The sequence below is a fragment of the Erpetoichthys calabaricus genome, chromosome 6 (genome assembly GCF_900747795.2).
Source record: "Erpetoichthys calabaricus chromosome 6, fErpCal1.3, whole genome shotgun sequence".
Taxonomy (NCBI): Eukaryota; Metazoa; Chordata; class Cladistia; order Polypteriformes; family Polypteridae; genus Erpetoichthys; species Erpetoichthys calabaricus.
In genome coordinates this window covers 185,281,075-185,299,947 of record NC_041399.2, presented here as the reverse complement: position 1 = coordinate 185,299,947, position 18,873 = coordinate 185,281,075, and the positions used below count along the sequence as shown (strand labels likewise).

The 18,873-nt window shown below is 37.5% G+C and overlaps 1 protein-coding gene across 1 annotated transcript in view; it reads left to right on the top strand.

Moving 5' to 3' along the window:
- LOC114653135 (sodium channel protein type 5 subunit alpha-like) overlaps window positions 1–18,873 on the top strand; it is a 387,074-nt gene that overhangs the window by 200,443 nt on the left and 167,758 nt on the right. The window contains exon 8 of the mRNA XM_051928793.1: window positions 5,786–5,849. Coding sequence (XP_051784753.1) covers window positions 5,786–5,849 — 64 coding nt within the window. The remainder of the gene's footprint in view (window positions 1–5,785; window positions 5,850–18,873) is intronic.

Below are 18,873 nucleotides of genomic sequence, written 5' to 3'. Positions count from 1 at the left end.
TGCAGGTTAGGTGCATTGGCGATTCTAAATTGGCCCTAGTGTGTGCTTGGTGTGTGGGTGTGTTTGTGTGTGTCCTGCGGTGGGTTGGCACCCTGCCTGGGATTGGTTCCTGCCTTGTGCCCTGTGTTGGCTGGGATTGGCTCTAGCAGACCCCCGTGACCCTGTGTTTGGATTCAGCAGGTTGGAAAATGAATGGATGGATAGCCAGCTGAGTTTGGAGTGGTGAGTACATTTTGCACTGCTTGCTCAGTACATTTAAAGTAGTGAAAGTGGAGCGTGAAGAGCCGATGACTGCAAAGCTTTACAGAAGAAAGGGGGGGGGGGGGGGGGGTGAGGGTGAAGACTATCATTACAGAACTGAACAATGTTGTAATATTAGTCATCTTTGCGCTGTTATGCGTCCAAGTAATTTAAAACTGACACAAAAAACTCTATGGGTCTTCGAACATGTTTCATTTGCAATGAAAAGTTATCCAATAACAAAAAATCAAATCTTGATAGTCATTTTTTAACAAAGAGTGACGCATTAAAAAAAAAAAAAAAATTCAACTGTTGGGGAAATTGACATCAATAAACTGGTATCTTATCACTACAGAGGGGGCACCCAGTAATGACAGTTAAAAATAAAGGCTTTGTTACCCTCTTCAAACAAAACTACTTTTATTTGCAGAAGACATGAAAAATGGAAATCTGTTTCTTTTCAAATCTTTAAAAAAACATCTAGAAACTACTGGAAGCGTCATTGATAGCAAGTTCTTTCTGGCAACTATTACAAAAATGCATGATTCATTTACTGGTTGCTTCAAAGATTTCAAAAATGAAAAGTCAACTCTTTCATTTGTGACAAAACCACTTGTGGCAAATGTCAATCAAATGAGTTTTTTGCCTTTTCCTACAGTTGACAGAGCTCAGTTTGAACTACAACTGACAGACTTGAAAAGCAAAGATTTGTTGTCTTTTAAATTTGCATCTTTACAAGTGGAACTAGAAAACCTGGAAAGAGAAAATGCGACTTTAACCATGAATTACAAATGGACAGAACATTCGAATTTTTGAAATGTGGAACAGCCTTCCAGGCTAACTCAAAATGGTAGCGTTTGGAATTTTGATGATTTTTGGGTCCACTTATTCTTGTGAGCAGACATTCTCCAACATGAATGATATCAAATGCAAGCTAAGAAGTCAGCTTAATGATGTAAACTTGGAATCATGTTTAAAATTGAAGACTTCCAACTACTTGTTGAACATGAAACAAGTCTGTGTGGAAATGCATTGTCAGAAGTCTCATTAAATTGTTTTTCTTTATTTCCTATAAGTACTTGAAGTTTTGTTTTTGTGTTAAATTCATTTATACCCATACCACATTAAAAAATCTTATCTCAAACACCATTCTCTACCCATTGCAGCTCTTTGTAAATCTTGGGTCAAACATTTAGTATAAAATGGCTGTTTGTTTTTAAAAGGTTGCCGACCCCTGCTCTACCACATGAACATTTCGTGAGGGCAACTGTTTGTATGATGTTGAAATGACAATATATACATGTAGCACCAAAAATTAAACTATGATTAAAGTCACTTATTATACATGTCTTACCTACTCTAATGTTTGGTTGAACATCAACAAGTTGAAGTCATATGATTGGTTGTTTTAAATAGAAGGTTTATACATAAATAGGAACAACTAACAAGGTGGCCACAAAATTAATATTTTAGGTGGCTACTTTAAGATTCTTAAAATATAAGATTAACACCTGGTCTGAGTAATTTCTGGGTGGATTTGGTTAATTGTATGTGCCTTATCATGGGTTTTCATTTGGTGTTTAAAGCATAACTCTCTATATAAATCTGAACTTTTAGGTAATGTAAGCAGTGATTTCATTCAATTTGTTTCTGACACCAAAGGTTAAAAATTACAATCTGTCAAAAGCTGTTTGGTGTCTAGCTCAAAACTATATTGTCAAAAAAGGAATAGTATATAAGTGGTTCACCTTTACTTGTGCTACTTTATACTTTGGCCTAATAATATTAATAATAATAATAAATTCTTACATGTATGACACCCTTGTCTGTCACATACATATTAAGATGGTGCACTCAATTTGATCCTGTATATCACACATATCATTTGAAAATTAAGCAAAACAGAATTTTTATATAGACTAGAATACAATACAATACAATATAAACCTTGCATTGTCATTGTAAAAAAAGATGAAATTATGAGTGCCGCTTCAGCTAGGAAAAAAAAGTACAACACATAATACACAGAAGAACAACATCTATATATATAATTCACTAAGTCCATGGCAAGCAAGATGCACGCAAGACAGAGCCACGGCCGCCAACAATTCACTAAGCAGCAAGACAGAGACCATGGGATACGCACGACAGAGCCACGCCCGCCAACTCACAGAGCCCCGCCCACCAAGTCTAAGACCATGGGATACGCACGACAGAGCCCCGCCCGCCAACTCTAACCCTCCTCCCGAGTCCACCCTCACTCTCGAGGCACGCAGCACCTCACCAAACACCGCCTCAGTCGCTTTCATCGACTTCTCAACTGTGACACCGAAACAACTCAGTACGCGAGCTATATTAAGCGTCACCAACGACGACTCGCTACACCTTAATGAACAGGTACTGAAACTTATCACTACCGACGAAGTAACTTTCACTAGCATTGACTCCATCGTCACAGACGATCCCGCACGTCAACTTTCATTCCCCGAAGAATTTCTTAGCAGTCTTACTCCCACTGGCATGCCTCCGCATAAACTCAAACTTAAAATTGGTTCAGTTGTCATGCTTCTCAGAAACCTCATGCCAGCAAGAAGTCTCTGTAAAGGCACCAGACTGACTGTTCTCAGCATTCACCGCAATATACTAGAGTGTAAAACAATCGCAGCTGCTACCTCACAAACTGTCCATATTCCCCAGATTTCCCTGACCCTATCAGATTCAAATTTGCCTTTTACTTTTACACGCAGACAATTTCCTGTTAGATTGGCCTTTGCAATGACAATTAATAAGGCGCAGGGACAAACTTTCAAAAAGATATGCCTGTATCTGCCAAAACCAGTTTTCAGTTACGGACAATTGTATGTTGCTCTCTCCAGTGTTCCATCTTTTCATTCACTCACAGTCGTATCCTCAAACTCACCCCATTTGGACAACCGTGTCTTTCAGGAAGTGTTCACCCATCAAAAAATAATTATGCAGCGTATGCTATGCTGCAGGTTGGCTAGTAAAAATAAAAAAATATAAAAAAAATTGCACTAAAGGATATTGCACATTTAGCCCAGTTTATAGATAACATTATATTATATGTAAAATGCATACTTAAAAAGAAATAACTTTGAAAAAATCAAACCAGTAGTAATAGAATAATAATAAATAATGCCATTTCAGTAGGGAGTAGCTGCACGAGGGCAGCAGCAGTATGTATTATTATATTTTCCAGCACTGACAAAAAATTGTTTAACCTGCCTTAATTTGCTTATTTTTGTTCAATATATTTATGGCCGATGGAAAGAAACTGTTTCTGAATCTGTCAGTCTGTGCTTTCAAAGATCTATAATGCCGACCAGAGGGCAACAGTTCAAACAGGTGCTGACCAGGGTGTGAAGGATCCTTAAAGATATTTGTGGCTCTGGTGAGATAGTGGGAGGAGGCAATGTCTTCCAGGGAGGGCAGACAGCAGCCTGTGATTTTTTTTTTGTGCTGAGTTTATGACTCCCCGGAGAGACTTGTTGTATTTTGCCGTGCATCCGACATATCATACTGTGATACAGCATGCTATGTCTCAATAGTTGAATAGCGCCATCTCTAAGACTGCATTTCTCTCTCTCTGTCTCTTTTGATACATTATCATTGAGTATTTTCCTTACACATTTCACAAAAATACAGAATGTGAAGTGCCATCCAGGTCAGCCATATTCCCTGACCTTGTACTCAGACTAGGCCATTGGTGTTAGACATATTTGTTGTCATTCTTGTCATTCATCTATTGGATTGCAATGCTTTATATTTTATGTGGCCTTGCTAATGATGTTGGTGGCGTGAAACACAAAAAGTCAGACTAGAATGTGGGTTGCAGTGAAGTCTCCAGTGGTACTAACTTTGTTATAAAAAAATGAATATATATTGTACAGCACAATTTTTACATTCAAAGTTGTAAAAGATATGGCTCCCTCCTTTTCACGTCTCTATCATTTGTTTCAGAGAAATTGGAGCATTTGGAATAATTGAAGTGTTCGTAAGAATGGCATTGAATTTTGAAAAGGATACCCAACCACTGTTAATTTTGGCTTTGAAATTTTGGATGAGTCACCAAAGTTAATACACCATTTATTTCTGGAATAAATCTTACGTCCTTACCTCAAGTTCTGGCAATAGCCATTTTAGTTAGGAAGAGAGGAAGCAAAAGATTATTTTTTCCTTTTTGGCTCTCAGCCTGGATGCAGCTAGAAGGGAGACCACTCAACCCTTATTGTCTTTTTTTATATTGTATTGATCAAGTTATTTGTTTCATTGCTGTTGGCCACTAAAATTAAATAGTTCAGATACTCCTTACTTTGTTATTAGTTTTTTAAGTGTAAGTTTACATCTGGGACATTTAAGCCTAATAAAGTCATAAGAAAATTGAAAAGCTTAGGACTACCTGTAACAATCTGAACTAAATACTAGGTTTAGTGAAGCTGTCCCAAACAAGCCCATAAGACTGCTTGCTACTAAACTAGATTATGACTATTCCTTTTCATCGAGGACCAAAAATGATGCAAAAGAGAAGTGGTATAATCATATCACCTCATAATTGTATAAAAGGTAACAAAAACAATGTAGCAGCCTATTGAAGTGGTTAAGGTATTGGACTGTTAACCTCATGATTGCCTCTTCAGTCACCCTCATTGACTCACTGTGATCCCAAGGATGTCAATTGACCTTCTATAGTGCTTATATATATAGGGCTATTCTTTGGTTCTAAACATAGTCACTTTTGGTTTCATTATTTTGTTTTCTATGATTAAAGACTGAGACTCTGAACTAAACAGGGATCCAAATACATTCTTTTTGTTTTTCAGCTTTGCTTTGGTTGCGGTGAGGTTTTGACAATAGCCTTGGCATTCTCATTAACTAGAATTTGTTTAAACTTCTTGTTAGACACTTTCCTCATTTGAACATCTGTTTTATAACCACAGTCAGTTTAGACTGTGGCTGGATTTGCAGATATGTTTTTCCTCACCTTTTCCATTCCAAATATCGTATTGCAGTTAAGGCAGCTTACTTTATTTCATTGTATTACTTTACTTCATCAAAACAAAAAAAATATGGTTGACATGTTAGTGCAATGGTTTGTGCAAATGCCTAATAGCCTCATGCCCTGCTTTGAACTATAGCCAAATGAGTCTTACTGTGGAGCTTTTTAGGTTCTTTCCTCATTCCTTTGGATTTTTTATGTAGGCATTCCAATTTCCTCCCACTTTCAATACTGGTGGATGTTGAATTAAAACTCTAAGTTGCCTTTGTATGTTTGAATATTCTGTAAAGTATATTTTACCCCTACATCTAAAGATTTGAATGTTAGATTAGTTGAATGACTGGCACTATGTTCGTGGTTGACTCCTGTCTTGAAAATTTAGAATAGATGGCTTGTATATAAAGAAATAAATGTGGTGATAATGCATATACTAGGATACCGGACTGTTTCATTTCAACTTTTCAATTTGTGACACCAAATAGACAAAGGTTTGTGGTTTAATGGTTGTTGTATGGCTTTTTTTTTCAGCTAACTACTATACGGAAGAGGAAGCCAAAGACCCCCTGCTATGTGGAAATGGAAGCGATGCTGGGTAAGACATTGCTTTTTTTTATCCTTTTTTAACCTTTATTGGTGCTGTGTATCAGGGATGTGACAACACCATATACAGGGTGAGGCAGAAAGGACGGACGTCTTTGAAATGGCTAGAACTCACCACTAGGTGGAGTGACAGATATGCGGTAGGTGGCGTTAGGTTCACAAAGTCCTAGCATTTTTTAATTTTCTTTTTAGTTGAAGCCATGGAGCCATGGACGATAGAACACCGCGTTTTTGCGTACGACTGTTTTGTCAAGAACAACCAATCTATTACCGCAGTTCAGCGTGAGTTTCGCTGCCATTTCAATATCCACAGAAATAAAGCTGTTCCCGCTCGTAACACTATCCTACGTTGGGCTAAAGCACTTCATACACGAGGTACACTAATGAACAAAAGACCGCCAGGGGGCTACACAAATGGCACGTACCCCTGAAAATGTGGAAAGCGTACGACTAGCCCTGCTGCGCAGTCCAAGTTGATCTGCTCGGAAGCAATCTTCTGAACTTGGCCTCAGTAATCGTTCAGAGCACTATATCGAGATGATAAACAACTTCTTTTCACCTGAATTACGACAAAAACGTATTCCCATCCGCCGTGTGTGGTTTCAACAGGATGGGGTGACAGCCCACACAGCTAGAGCATCAATGGATGTTATTCACCCTCTCTTCCCTGGTCACCTCATTTCCATGTTTGGTGACATTCATTGACCTCCTGACTTATCCATGTGCGATTATTTCTTGTGGGGTCACCTCAAGGCACATGTATATGAGCATAAGCCCCGTACATTGGAGGAACTGAAGGAAGCCATTCACGTGGAAGTCGCCCAAATCGACAGAGCGATGTTGAAAAGAGTGGAGGCCAACTTCCATGAATGCCTTCAGAAATGCATCAGTGATAACGGACACCACATGGGAGATGTTGTTTTCCACACTTGATTTTGTCGAATGCTATTTCAATATGAACTCAAATCTTTCAATAAATTTCTTTGTAAGAAAAAATTAATAATTTTGTGATTTTGTTAAAAATGTCCGTCCTTTCTGCCTCACCCTGTATATTACTTTTTGATGAGTTTAGAATCAGTGGCACCTCTTGAGACCTTTCCTTAGTTACACTGATGCTGTAGCCTTACCCTTCTTTTATAATAGAATACCATATGTACATTATTTATAATAATTTTCATGAGGTTTCTAAAGTATTGTTTTTGGGGCAAAGCTAGCAAAGTAGTTTGGTTTAAGGATACAATGCAGGTTAATGAATGAATTAGAATTATATTACTGGGACATGAACTTCCAATCATTTGCTTAGTAATGCCATAATTGTTCAATGGCTATGAGGGAATGACAACCCCTTGTGCAGTGTGCGAAATGGTAAACTAGTTGTTGACTTAGACGGTTTTTATTTCCAACTCATTACTTCTTGAGTAAATCAGTGGCTTATAAATTCTTGAAAAATACACTTTAAAGAGTAAAAAACAACCAACTAGACAGATGTGTGTATATTTCACAAATAGGACAAATAAGGAAGGGTGCTATAGTGGTTAGGGGTTTGGAGTGGGAACTGGTATAGCATAGTATTAATATTTTTCCTTGTAATGATTAATCAATACACTGATTAATTGATTTACATAAGCACAAATATCTGCCTGAATCAACATTAGAAATTAAATTCATAACCTTTCTATAGATTGTTCCCAATGGAAGAATAGAAAAATGTAATAAATAAAACAGAATTTATAATAACATAATACTGTATGTGGCCACCTTGCTATGAGGAAGAGGAAAACAAGCACTTACTCCATGCTTCCAATCCTTAGTTGAATGTTCTATACCTCTGTATACCTCTATGCCATATTAAGGTACAATGGTTCAATTTTGAAAATGTGGCTTTTTGTTAGAGATTGTTAGTCAGAGTGCTAATAATTGAATCAATTCAAGGCACTGAGGTGCTAAGCCTATCCAGACAGTATGTGTACTGCAGTGATGGGGCTGGACATTTTTTCTAGTCTTAACCTGAACTGTAGGACTAATTTTGTTAATAAATCTCATTTTTGGTATGGTCTCACTTCTGATATATATACATAAAATGCCAAGCTGACTGACTGACTGACTGACTGACTGACTGACTGACTCACTCACTCACTCACTCACTCACTCACTCACTCACTCACTCACTCACCAACAAAAACACTTTTTCCCATTTTAATAAAAAGCTGAAATTTAGCAAGATTGTACATCAAGGCCAGTTGGTATCTGCTAAAAGAGGACATTTTGATGTATCATTATTTAGGGGTTAAAAAAATGTACAATAGAAAAACTAAATACCCGAAAATCTCACAAATGCTTTGGCTCATTTGCTTGAAATTTGGGGATATTATAGAAAAAAGAAAATTAGGTGACACATGTTTTTGTATTTTGTGGGTAAAATTTCTATTAATTGATATTTATTAATATTGTGTTAACTTAAAAGCTCTGCTTGGTGCTGACAGAACACTTAATGCAAATGAAGGACGAAGCAGAAGCAGCTGAAGCAACAGCAGCACTAGGCAATATGATTGACGTACAGCTGAAGAAGAGGAGGTGTCCTAGATAGGAAAAGCCAGATGTAATCATGTTTGCCATGTACAGAGAGGTGTGAAATGGAACGGACAAAGATTTTAAAGCTTTAGTGCCAGACACTGTGGCTGTTGCTTCCCCTGAGGAGGAAAGGCAGGGAGAGAGAAGTACAAACAAAATTAGCATTCTAGGATCCAAGACAAGGCGGGGTAGGTGGTGTAAGTTTAAACTTAACAGGTCCCCACTTGTACTCCATTGTTTTCATCTTTTCAATGTTTTCAAATTTTCATCTATGGACTTTTGTTGACTCCTCACCCTCTGAAATTGTTTACATTTACATCAACGTCTGCTTACTTTGAATGGGGCAGCCTATAAACGTCATTGCTGTTTGTAGGAGGTGGGTCCAGGTGGACGGACACCGGAAGTGACATCACCAGTGGTATAGCCTTCAATGTTCCAGTCTGCAGAGGGAGAAACAGAAAAGGCATTAGCACATAGCTCCAATCCCAGGAGTGGTGGGGAATTTAAATTGAGAGAGACTTTAAGTTGTCCTGTATGAACACACACACATGACCCTCTGTCTGTCTTAGAGCAGAGTTGGGGCAGACTTTGTTACTACACCTTCTACACTCTAAAAAGTTGTAAAGTCCAATGATAATAACAATTAGCAAATTAAATGAGATAGAGCATTATTACCCTAAAAGTATAGGCCTTTTCTTTAAAGAAATCATAAAAAAATTAAAGTGTCAGTGAGTGTGGAATCCTACACAATCCAAAGGCAATTTGAAACTGTAAAAAAATTTGATAGGAAGAAATCTAGTAGACCCAAAGTCACAATCCAATCAGAAGACATGTTTCTGAGGGCGATCAGCTGCACAACAGTTTCAAGCACAGCTTAACAGTGCAGGTAGAAAAAAGCAAGTCTGTGTTTCTACTGTGAAGAGGAGACTTTGTGCTGCAGGTTTGATAGAGCAAGTGGCAGTAACAAAGACATTCATTAAAGGACAAATTAGGGCCTTGAAATACCGGTTGTGGACTACTGCAGACTGGAAGAAAGTCTTATTGACCGATGAATCAAAATTTGACAACTTTGGTTCAGACATGGAGGAAGAAGTGTGATCTGGGGTTCTTTTGCTGGGGGCAGAGTTGGTGACTTGCACAGAGTGACTGGCATTCTGAATCAAAAGGGTTATTACAGTTTGACTGTTATATCAGCAAAAGGTGGCTACTTTGATGAATCAAAAATTTGAATAGAATTTTGTACATTTAATGATTCCTTGACTTATTTTTTTATTTGCTATTGTTTATTTGTTCTGTTCAGTGTGCTACTGTCCAAGTAGTACTTCAGAGGGTGTAGTACACAGCCTGTTCCAACTCAGCTTTAAGAAAGGCAGAGGGTTTCTAAGTAATCAACAGAAGTTGGGACACCTGTGCAAATTGCTTGCTTCAACTTGCAAGGCTTAATTTGCTTCAATTGCTACAGAACATTTGTATTGTGTAACCTATTTTGAAGAAGGACCATTTGTCATATTCTGAAATTTCCTATTTTTTTCAGGTTTTGCTAAACTAAGATTTAAATTTAAACCTCTGGCAGTTTACCACTTACTTTTTCACTATTTTAGGCAGTCCATTACAATTCAATTGATTAAGTCTGAAGAAAAACTGAGGTGTTCTAACACTTCTTATTGGTACATATATATCCTCTTTAATAAAATCCCTGTGTGCGTCCAGGTGTCCGTGTGTGTGTGTCTTCTAGTTAAGTGCGCATGCGCGGGCACGGTTTGATTTGCGATATTACTGTCAGAGAAAATTACAGGCGTTTTACGGAAATACAAACCAGTATTACTGTGAGAGGAAATTAAAGGTGTATTACGGACGTACAAGACAGTATTACTGTCACAGAAAATTAAAGACACACAATACACGGCGGCAGCCGTGTTAGTTGTCAGCTCAGCAACTAAACACCAACAAATGAAAGGCTGAAAGACAAAGAAGAATAGGACCAACAAACAAAATGAGGTCAAGGTCCCTTGCCATTTAATATAGACTGTTCCTACTAATGTTTATGCACTACTGTTCTAGCGCCCATTATTGTAACGGGCTTAATGACTAGTATATATATATATATATATATATATATATATATATATACATATATATAAGGTTAAGCATGCGCAAAAAATGCTTATCACTAGAATTACCAAAGCCTACGGAAAAACTCGTAAATCCGGCCCACCTTTCGCAACCTCTCCGTCAGTGTCTTTTGTCTTGTAAATGTGTCGACCAACTCAAACAGCAAGCAGCCTGCTGTACCATAGTTTTAGAGGGTAAAAAAATATATCGTTATTTGGAACACGTGCATTTCATGTGTGTTCCGTGTCTACAACAATCTGTGTAAACACATCCTTAAAACAGAAACATTTTTCATGTTTTAGTAATAAATGACAAAATGTGGACATGAACTATATAATGTGTAAAGGCTGAAGTCCAAATATCAAATAATGTATCTATCTATCTATCTATCTATCTATCTATCTATCTATCTATCTATCTATCTATCTATCTATCTATCTATCTATCTATCTATCTATCTATCTATCTATCTATCTATCTATCTATCTATCTATCTATCTATCTATCTATCTATCTATCTATCCATCTATCTAATGGTTAGAACTGCTGCCTTGTAATCAAGAGACTGTGGGTTCAATCTTGGGTATCACGCAAATTTACCGTTTTCAGTAGTGAGCTACTCTTATTGTTAATATTATACAATAAAAACATACATTTGATCTGCATCTGTAACAGCCAGTGTGAATTTATAGTACTTGTAAAAGTTAGCATTTTTTTTTCACTTTTCTTCTCTCAGTCACGATCACGATACAAAGAGATCTGACGTTGTTAGTTTTTATTTGAAACTGGGAATAACTGTAGATGTGAGTGGTGTTTTGAGACAATGGAACTAGAAATTCTCTGATCTCGGGGGATAAAAGCTGACACACAAACGTCTTCTTCGTATCTCATTGTCAGTTTTATTCAGTTTTATTGATTGTTCCTGCTCACGCTGAATTAGTATGCACCTAATGGTCCATGATGTCAAAGCTGCACTGACAAAAAACAAAGATGTAGGTATATATGATATTTGGAATAATTCATTTTATGACCTGTATAGTATATTTCGGAAAACATTGTGGCACTGATGCAACATTATTCATATTATTCATATTCATTCGCATGCCTTCTTGCGGTTGTAATCAGTGACCGCGTTTTTTTTTTTCCCCTGATTTTACCCAATCTCCACATTTTGGTGCATGGTGGTGTTTCTTTTGTACTCCAGGACATGCAGAGGGAAGAATAGTACAAAGAGGTCAGTTACGTGCTATATGCAATCATCAGATTCAAATGTTAACAGTTCCCACACACCCAAGGACCGTCCTTCCTACATTTACAACATGTACAAGGACATGCTATGTTTTAAGCCGTATTATTAACAAGGCATCATAGATACTTAAGAATATGAGTAATGTGTTTTTGCATTATAGTTTTTGCAATAATCCTTGCATAAACATTTTGAAATAACTGCAGTCTAGAATTTTACCAAGTAAAGCTGTTTGTATGCAAATAAATTTTACTTTCAAAAACTGAATAAATAACTTTTCTTCATCTGACATAGCAAGAAATTGCTTTAATTGTCTTGTATTTCTTACCCATGAGAAAAACAGGTTTTGGCTAGTTGCATTAAGTCAGAGCACCAAATCATATGTCAATGTCAAAGATAATACTTAAACTGTTCATAGACTGAGGAAAACTAATATTATGGCTATCCAGTCTTAAAGCTGACGATATCCTGTCATGGAGTGAATAACTGAAGGCACTGATTCCTTACAAACACAGTATGCTTGAAGGCCATCAAATGAATGAGGATTGCCTGATTCCATGGTTCATAGACAACTAGTGTGGCAGCTGAGAGTCTCAGGTTTGTAAACCAATAAATTGTTTAGGCTACCGAGAATCTGTGCACTTTTCAAAGTATTTTCTAAAGCAATATCACATCCTTATTTATTATGTTTGGAAAGTGTATGTAGCATATCAGTTCATTTTACGGTGTGTACTCAGCTGAGTTTAGTTTATTTGAAATGCTTTTGTACCCCACACAAAATACAGTAGTTAGATTTGTAAGACAATACCAGACATCTTATAATTTATTGTTTTTGAAGGCTGTGCACATGTTTTACATAATTGTTATTATTTAAAAGATGATGATATAAATGTGTAGCACAATTTTAAAAAAGTCATTTGGTAATGCACAATTTCCTTTTATATTTCTTTTCATTAAGTCAACATTTAAGCTGTTTAAGTGAACTACAAGTAACTTTCAGTTGGGTTGCTCTGTGAAGTTAATTGAAACTCATACTTACATTAAACAGTAGTAAGCACAGTACAAGCCATTATTCTACATATTCTATTGAATTCTGTGCCAGGTTTAGATCTCAGTAGTAATAGACAATACTTCTGTTACCTGTACTGATCAGATAAAAAGCCTTGGTGTAATTCTGGACAGCACGTTATCTTTCCAGTCTCACATCAGTTCTGTTACTCGAGCAGCTTACTTTCACCTGCGAAACATTAATCGCTTGCGTCCATTTTTGTCAAATCACTCTACTGCCATTTTAGTCAACAGTTTGGTCACCTCCCGCCTGGACTATTGCAATTCACTTCTCTTTGGTCTGCCTCAAAAGTTATTACATAAACTTCAACTTGTTCAAAATTCGGCTGCTCGTATAATTACTAAAACACCCTATTCTGATCACATTACACCCGTTATTCAGCAGCTTCATTGGCTGCCAATAAAGTTTAGGGTCAACTACAAAATTTTAGTCCTTACATATAAGGCCATTCATAATCTTGCCCCCACATATCTCTCACAGCTCCTACAAGTCACTAAACCCTCTCGTATGCTCAGATCCTCTTTTTCCATTAACTTAAATAATCCACCAGCACGTCTTGTTACGATGGGATATCGCGCATTTAGCAGATCGGCACCTTCCTTATGGAACTCATTACCTGCTTATCTTAAGAATATGACTACCCTTCACCAATTTCAGGCTAATCTTAAAACTTATCTGTTCAAAATTGCTTATTCATTGTAACTGTTATTGCTGTTTTATCTGATGTTTTATTTGGATTTTAAATTGTCTAGTTATTGAATGTTTATTTTTTAACCTGATTGTACAGTGACCTTGAGTTTTTTGAAAGGCGCTTCAAATAAAATGTATTATTATTATTATTATTACTTGAATTGTTTCTTGTAGTTGAGTTACTTCACCCCAAATCAGTTGTTACTTTATTTTGTGCTTATGATGGGGCTCATCAGATCCAGAGCAAGGTGTCATAATGTACAATACCATGTCTGCAGTGTTCTTAGGTTGATTCACAATTCTTACAGAGCAGTACATACTCAGAAAAGTAATGAGAAATGAGATTACAGTAATAGACTGCAAGCAGACAATAGTATTGCTTGCCACATAGTTTACATGGGCTTCCTTGAGAATTGTATTAAAAAGATTTTAAGAGCAAAGTGGATCCTTCTTCCTTCCAAACGTCCTTGAAAGGACTTTTGCTTTAATTGTAATTCTTTATAACATTATGCCCAAGTGATATTAAGAGCAACCTTTTAGCTATTCTGTCTTTTTTTCTCATTTTTGTTGGTTGTCCATGAATGCATATAATCTCATAAACCCAATGGCTTCTCATGTTGACAAAGAAAGTCATTTCATTTTATTGAACTAAATACCCATCTGTACAGATATTCCGTGCCAAGTGGTGTTGATAGATTTTTAGAAACAGTTCCTCGTAGAATTCAAGGCAACCCAGAGGAAAGTGATTCCAGCAATGGCATGTGCGTGAGCAGCTGATTAAAGCGAAGTCCCAAAGGTAGCTGGTGACTAGTGGAGGATTAACATCACGCCAGGCGGCCAACACAGTGGCTTTTGACATACTCCCTAACAGAGGCATGCACAAACATTATTTATGGATACTCCCCACTTTCATATGTTGTGTGTCATTATAGAGCTTCACATGTAGAACATGGACCTTCTTAGATGATGGTCACCTAGATTATAAAAAGAGTAATTTTTAAGTCCTCCTGTTGGCATTTGAAAAAAAAGGAAATTTTAAAATATGCAGTCTTTTCTTAAGTAGTGTTTTTGGATATTGAACTTCACGAGTACATTTTTTTACAAATAGTAGCACAAGCTGATTAAGTAACTTGTTAACAATTATATAAGGACAGGTGGGCAGGGTTTGAACTGGTAAACTTTTGTTATTATGCCTAATGCCTTGTGTGACAACACCTGCCTGTACAGATGCTAAAGGAAAGCAATTAGTTCCAATAAAAGCAAGGACAAATTATTTGTATCTTGCTCAAGGAACCACCAAATTGAATTTTAGGGATATAGTATATGTAGAAGCGGCATGGTGTGCTGCAGTGGGTAGCGCTGCTGCCTTGCAGTTAGGAGACCCAAGTTCACTTCCCGGGTCCTCCTTGCGTGAAGTTTGCATGTGCTCACGGTGTTTGCATGGGTTTCCTCCGGGTGCTCTGGTTTCCTACCACAGTCCAAAGACATGCAGATTAGGTGCATTGGCAATTCTAATTTGTCCCTAGTGTGTGCTTGGTGCGTGTGTGTGTGTGTGTACACACTGTGCGGTGGGCTGGCGCCCTGCCCGGGGTTTGTTTCCTGCCTTGCACTCTGTGTTGGCTGGGATTGGCTCCAGCAGACCCCCGTGACCCTGTAGTTAGGATATAGCGGGTTGGATAATGGATGGATGGATGGATGGATAATATTGTAGAAGAAAACTAGAGAAGCAAATCCACTCATTTGTTGGTGATTGTTATTGACCTGCCCTAAACAAAAACTGTCGTCAAATAATGCAACACTGCTTATAAATCACAGCACAAGGAACAAAATGCTTATAATGATATCCAGGACAGACTTCATATGCTATAGTTTGGGATGATAGGGTATAACTGTTGATTTGTTTTAATGCAACTGTGTAGGAAAGTTTTCAGCCTGTTTTATTCATCAGAACCTCAACCTTTAGTCAGTGGTCTTTGTAGTTAACCTTCCTTTTCCTGGCCCTCAGTAAAAGTCTGTCAGTTAGTGGCAGTTGACCTGGTTTCTTCATTAGTTTATCACTCCAGTGAAAATACATTACCAGTGCTTAGCAGTCTTATAACAGTTTGCTGATAGATACCTGCGATTCCTGCTGGAAGGTGTTGAAGGCTAATTGCCTGAGATTTAATATAGGATAACTGAAATCAGGAGCTTTGATTTCACAAAGTGCACACACTGATTAAAACAATTATGTAATTGAAATAAATTTTTCACCTGCGTTATGGATAGTCATTAAAGATGGCATATATTATATATCACAATCTAAGAAAAAATAATTAAAGTAATAGTACTGCTGTTTATAATTGTATCAATCAATGCATAGGAGTATTGCTTTTAGTCATTATATCGCTAATAATGACACCCCCCCTACAAATTACTATAGGGGTTAATGAGACTCAATAGTCTATTTGCATAAGAAAGAAAGGAAATATTATGCTAATTTTATTACTGAATATAAATAAAATTACCTGGTTCACCCAGTGGCGTAGCTCGAGTTTGCACCACTCGGGGCGGGGTGGGGCTTCAATTTGCCGCCCTCCAACGTATCTGAATATGTTAACCTATTTAAATAGAAAATTAAAATGACGTATAGAGAAAAATTAAGATACATTTTGCATAGATTTATTTATATACAGAGAAACAGCAATATTTTTTTCACATATAATTATTTATAAGCATCAACTAGACAAGAATATAGTACAGACGCACTGATAAGCCGTGTTCTGATTATTAGTTTAATATAATTACGCTGCGAAAACCAGAACCGGTGTGGTGTACAAGTGATAGGTAGGGATGAGCAAGAACACATTCGGATTGATAACAAAACGAAATTATACATTGTGAATTAGTTGTTTATCTTCCTAGAAATTATTATCGGTGTAATATTTCTTTTTATTTTTGTTATTGCCTCATAAATTTCAACTGCCGTGTCTGATGCCGTCACAGAAGGACCGTCTGAAAATGATTTTTGAAGCATTTGTGGATGAAAATCAGAGAATTTGACTTTTTTTCATTCATGAATGATATTTTTCCGAACCCTGCTGCTTACATGTGAAGTGTTCTGAGCCTTTTGGCCAATAATGTCGCCCCCAAAAATGTGCCACCCGGGGCGGACCGCCCCCTCCGCCCACTCCTAGCTACGCCACTGGGTTCACCATCACATCCTGTGTTATGTTAGAAGGACGAACAGATGCTTTACACAGCTAACTTTCATCCATTTCCCCCTTTCTTGTACTAGTAGAATGTCCCAGTTATATGTTACATTACTTTTAAATTTGTATATCAAGCCTTTGTTTCAGTTTTGAATCAGGTGTAAATAAGTATGTTCCTGGGACTGCCACTTAATTATTAATCCTGTCAGTAAATGTATCTGATTTAAATGTATTCTGATAGTTTGTAAATCAATAATTGGCCTTAACAGGGTTGGTGTGGTGGTTGATACTAACTCATAGATTCAAAGTCCTGAGTTCAGTTATCAGCTTGATTCCTACTTTATGTGTGGGAATATCACTTAGTTTTCTAATTTCATCTTTATTACTTTCATCCATCCATCCATCCATCCATCCATTTTCCAACCCGCTGAATCCGAACACAGGGTCACGGGGGTCTGCTGGAGCCAATCCCAGCCAACACAGGGCACAAGGTAGAAACCAATCCTGGGCAGGGTGCCAACCCACCGCAGGACACACACAAACACACCCACACAGCAAGCACACACTAGGGCCAATTTAGAATCGCCAATCCTCCTAACCTGCATGTCTTTGGACTGTGGGAGGAAACCGGAGCACCCGGAGGAAACCCACGCAGACATGGGGAGAACATGCAAACTCCACGCAGGGAGGACCCGGGAAGCGAACCCAGGTCCCCAGATCTCCCAACTGCGAGGCAGCAGCGCTACCCACTGCGCCACCGTGCCACCCTCCATTACTTTCATGTTAGGCTAATTTTTTTTATGTAAATAGGTGAGCCCGTTTGTGAGATGGTGAACAGACACCAGTCTTGATATTTATGGAGATGCAGGCTGTTATGCAGACTTACTCACACACTAACATTTGCACATAACTGAAGCAATTTAGGGTTGCAAGTTAACTTAACACTTACATCTTTGGGGAGGAAATAATTGCACCAGGGAAAATATAAAAATGCCACACTCCATACAGGCAGTAAACAGCCAGTTCCAGAAACCTGAAGTTGTCCATAATTAGGATATGGTAAGAGTATAATTGTGCGTTGCTAGCCTACAACCATTCAGGCAATTAAGTTTGCATTCTTTTTACCTTTTATTTTATATAAACAGACAATCTTTTATATTTATTATTATTGTTGCCTGCAACCTTGTCTGTGACAAAGCTCAAATAAACCAAGAGTATTAACATTGTTGTTATATAACTGAACAGTATTCACACTCCAAAAAGTCAAAGGGAGATTACTGTAGCCATGCTCTTTGTAAAATCCAAAGAAAAAAGTAAGAAACACAGTTGATCTCAGACTGTATTTAAAGAAAATGGCTTTTCTATCTTTCGATCTGTAGCTGGCATGAACAAGTGATGCCTTGCAGGCTACAGAGTGCCCAGTGCATAGAAAGGATTTCCCTGTTTTAGTCACATTTTATCCCTTTTTAAGCTCTTTTTCCTCCCTCTAATGGGTTTGTTAATGGCTGTTCTGACCTTAACCACGCACAGAGGATTAGTGCTGCTTTCTTTCTGTCGGGTTGGCTCAGTCCCCTCTGCCAGGGCCAGACTGCCAGCCCAAATTGAGCTCCTTCACAGCATCTGAGAGGTTTAAATATAGAGCTCGATGCAGGGCAGCTGTCCTTCTCTGGCAGATTATTATATGATCTTGACCTACTATGTACTTAGCTCATGACTGTCAACTTCAACTTAAAGACAGAGAATTTAACAATCTGAACCTGTGCAGCCTTATTTTCAAGCACTGCTACACTTAGTCAGTCTGTCCATCACTTTTCTTTAGTTCATTCTTTATACTTTCTTAAATTAGTCTGAAATTTTATAAAACTTTTCATGCTGTTCAAATCTGGTTATATGAACAGTAAGTACTTTATTGTTCATACATGTTTTTATGGAATGCGAATGGCTCACTTGGGGTCAAACAAGAATTGTACAATGAGATTTAAATCTTCAGGTTCGGCTTCTTATACCTTATCTGGTATCTGTTACAAGAACAAATGAATGCCAAAAGATATGATATTCAATCTGCTTGGTCTCATCTCATAATGGTTTGATTATTAAATAGAATTTGGTGTGACACGGTGGTCAGGGTTGTTATTTTGCA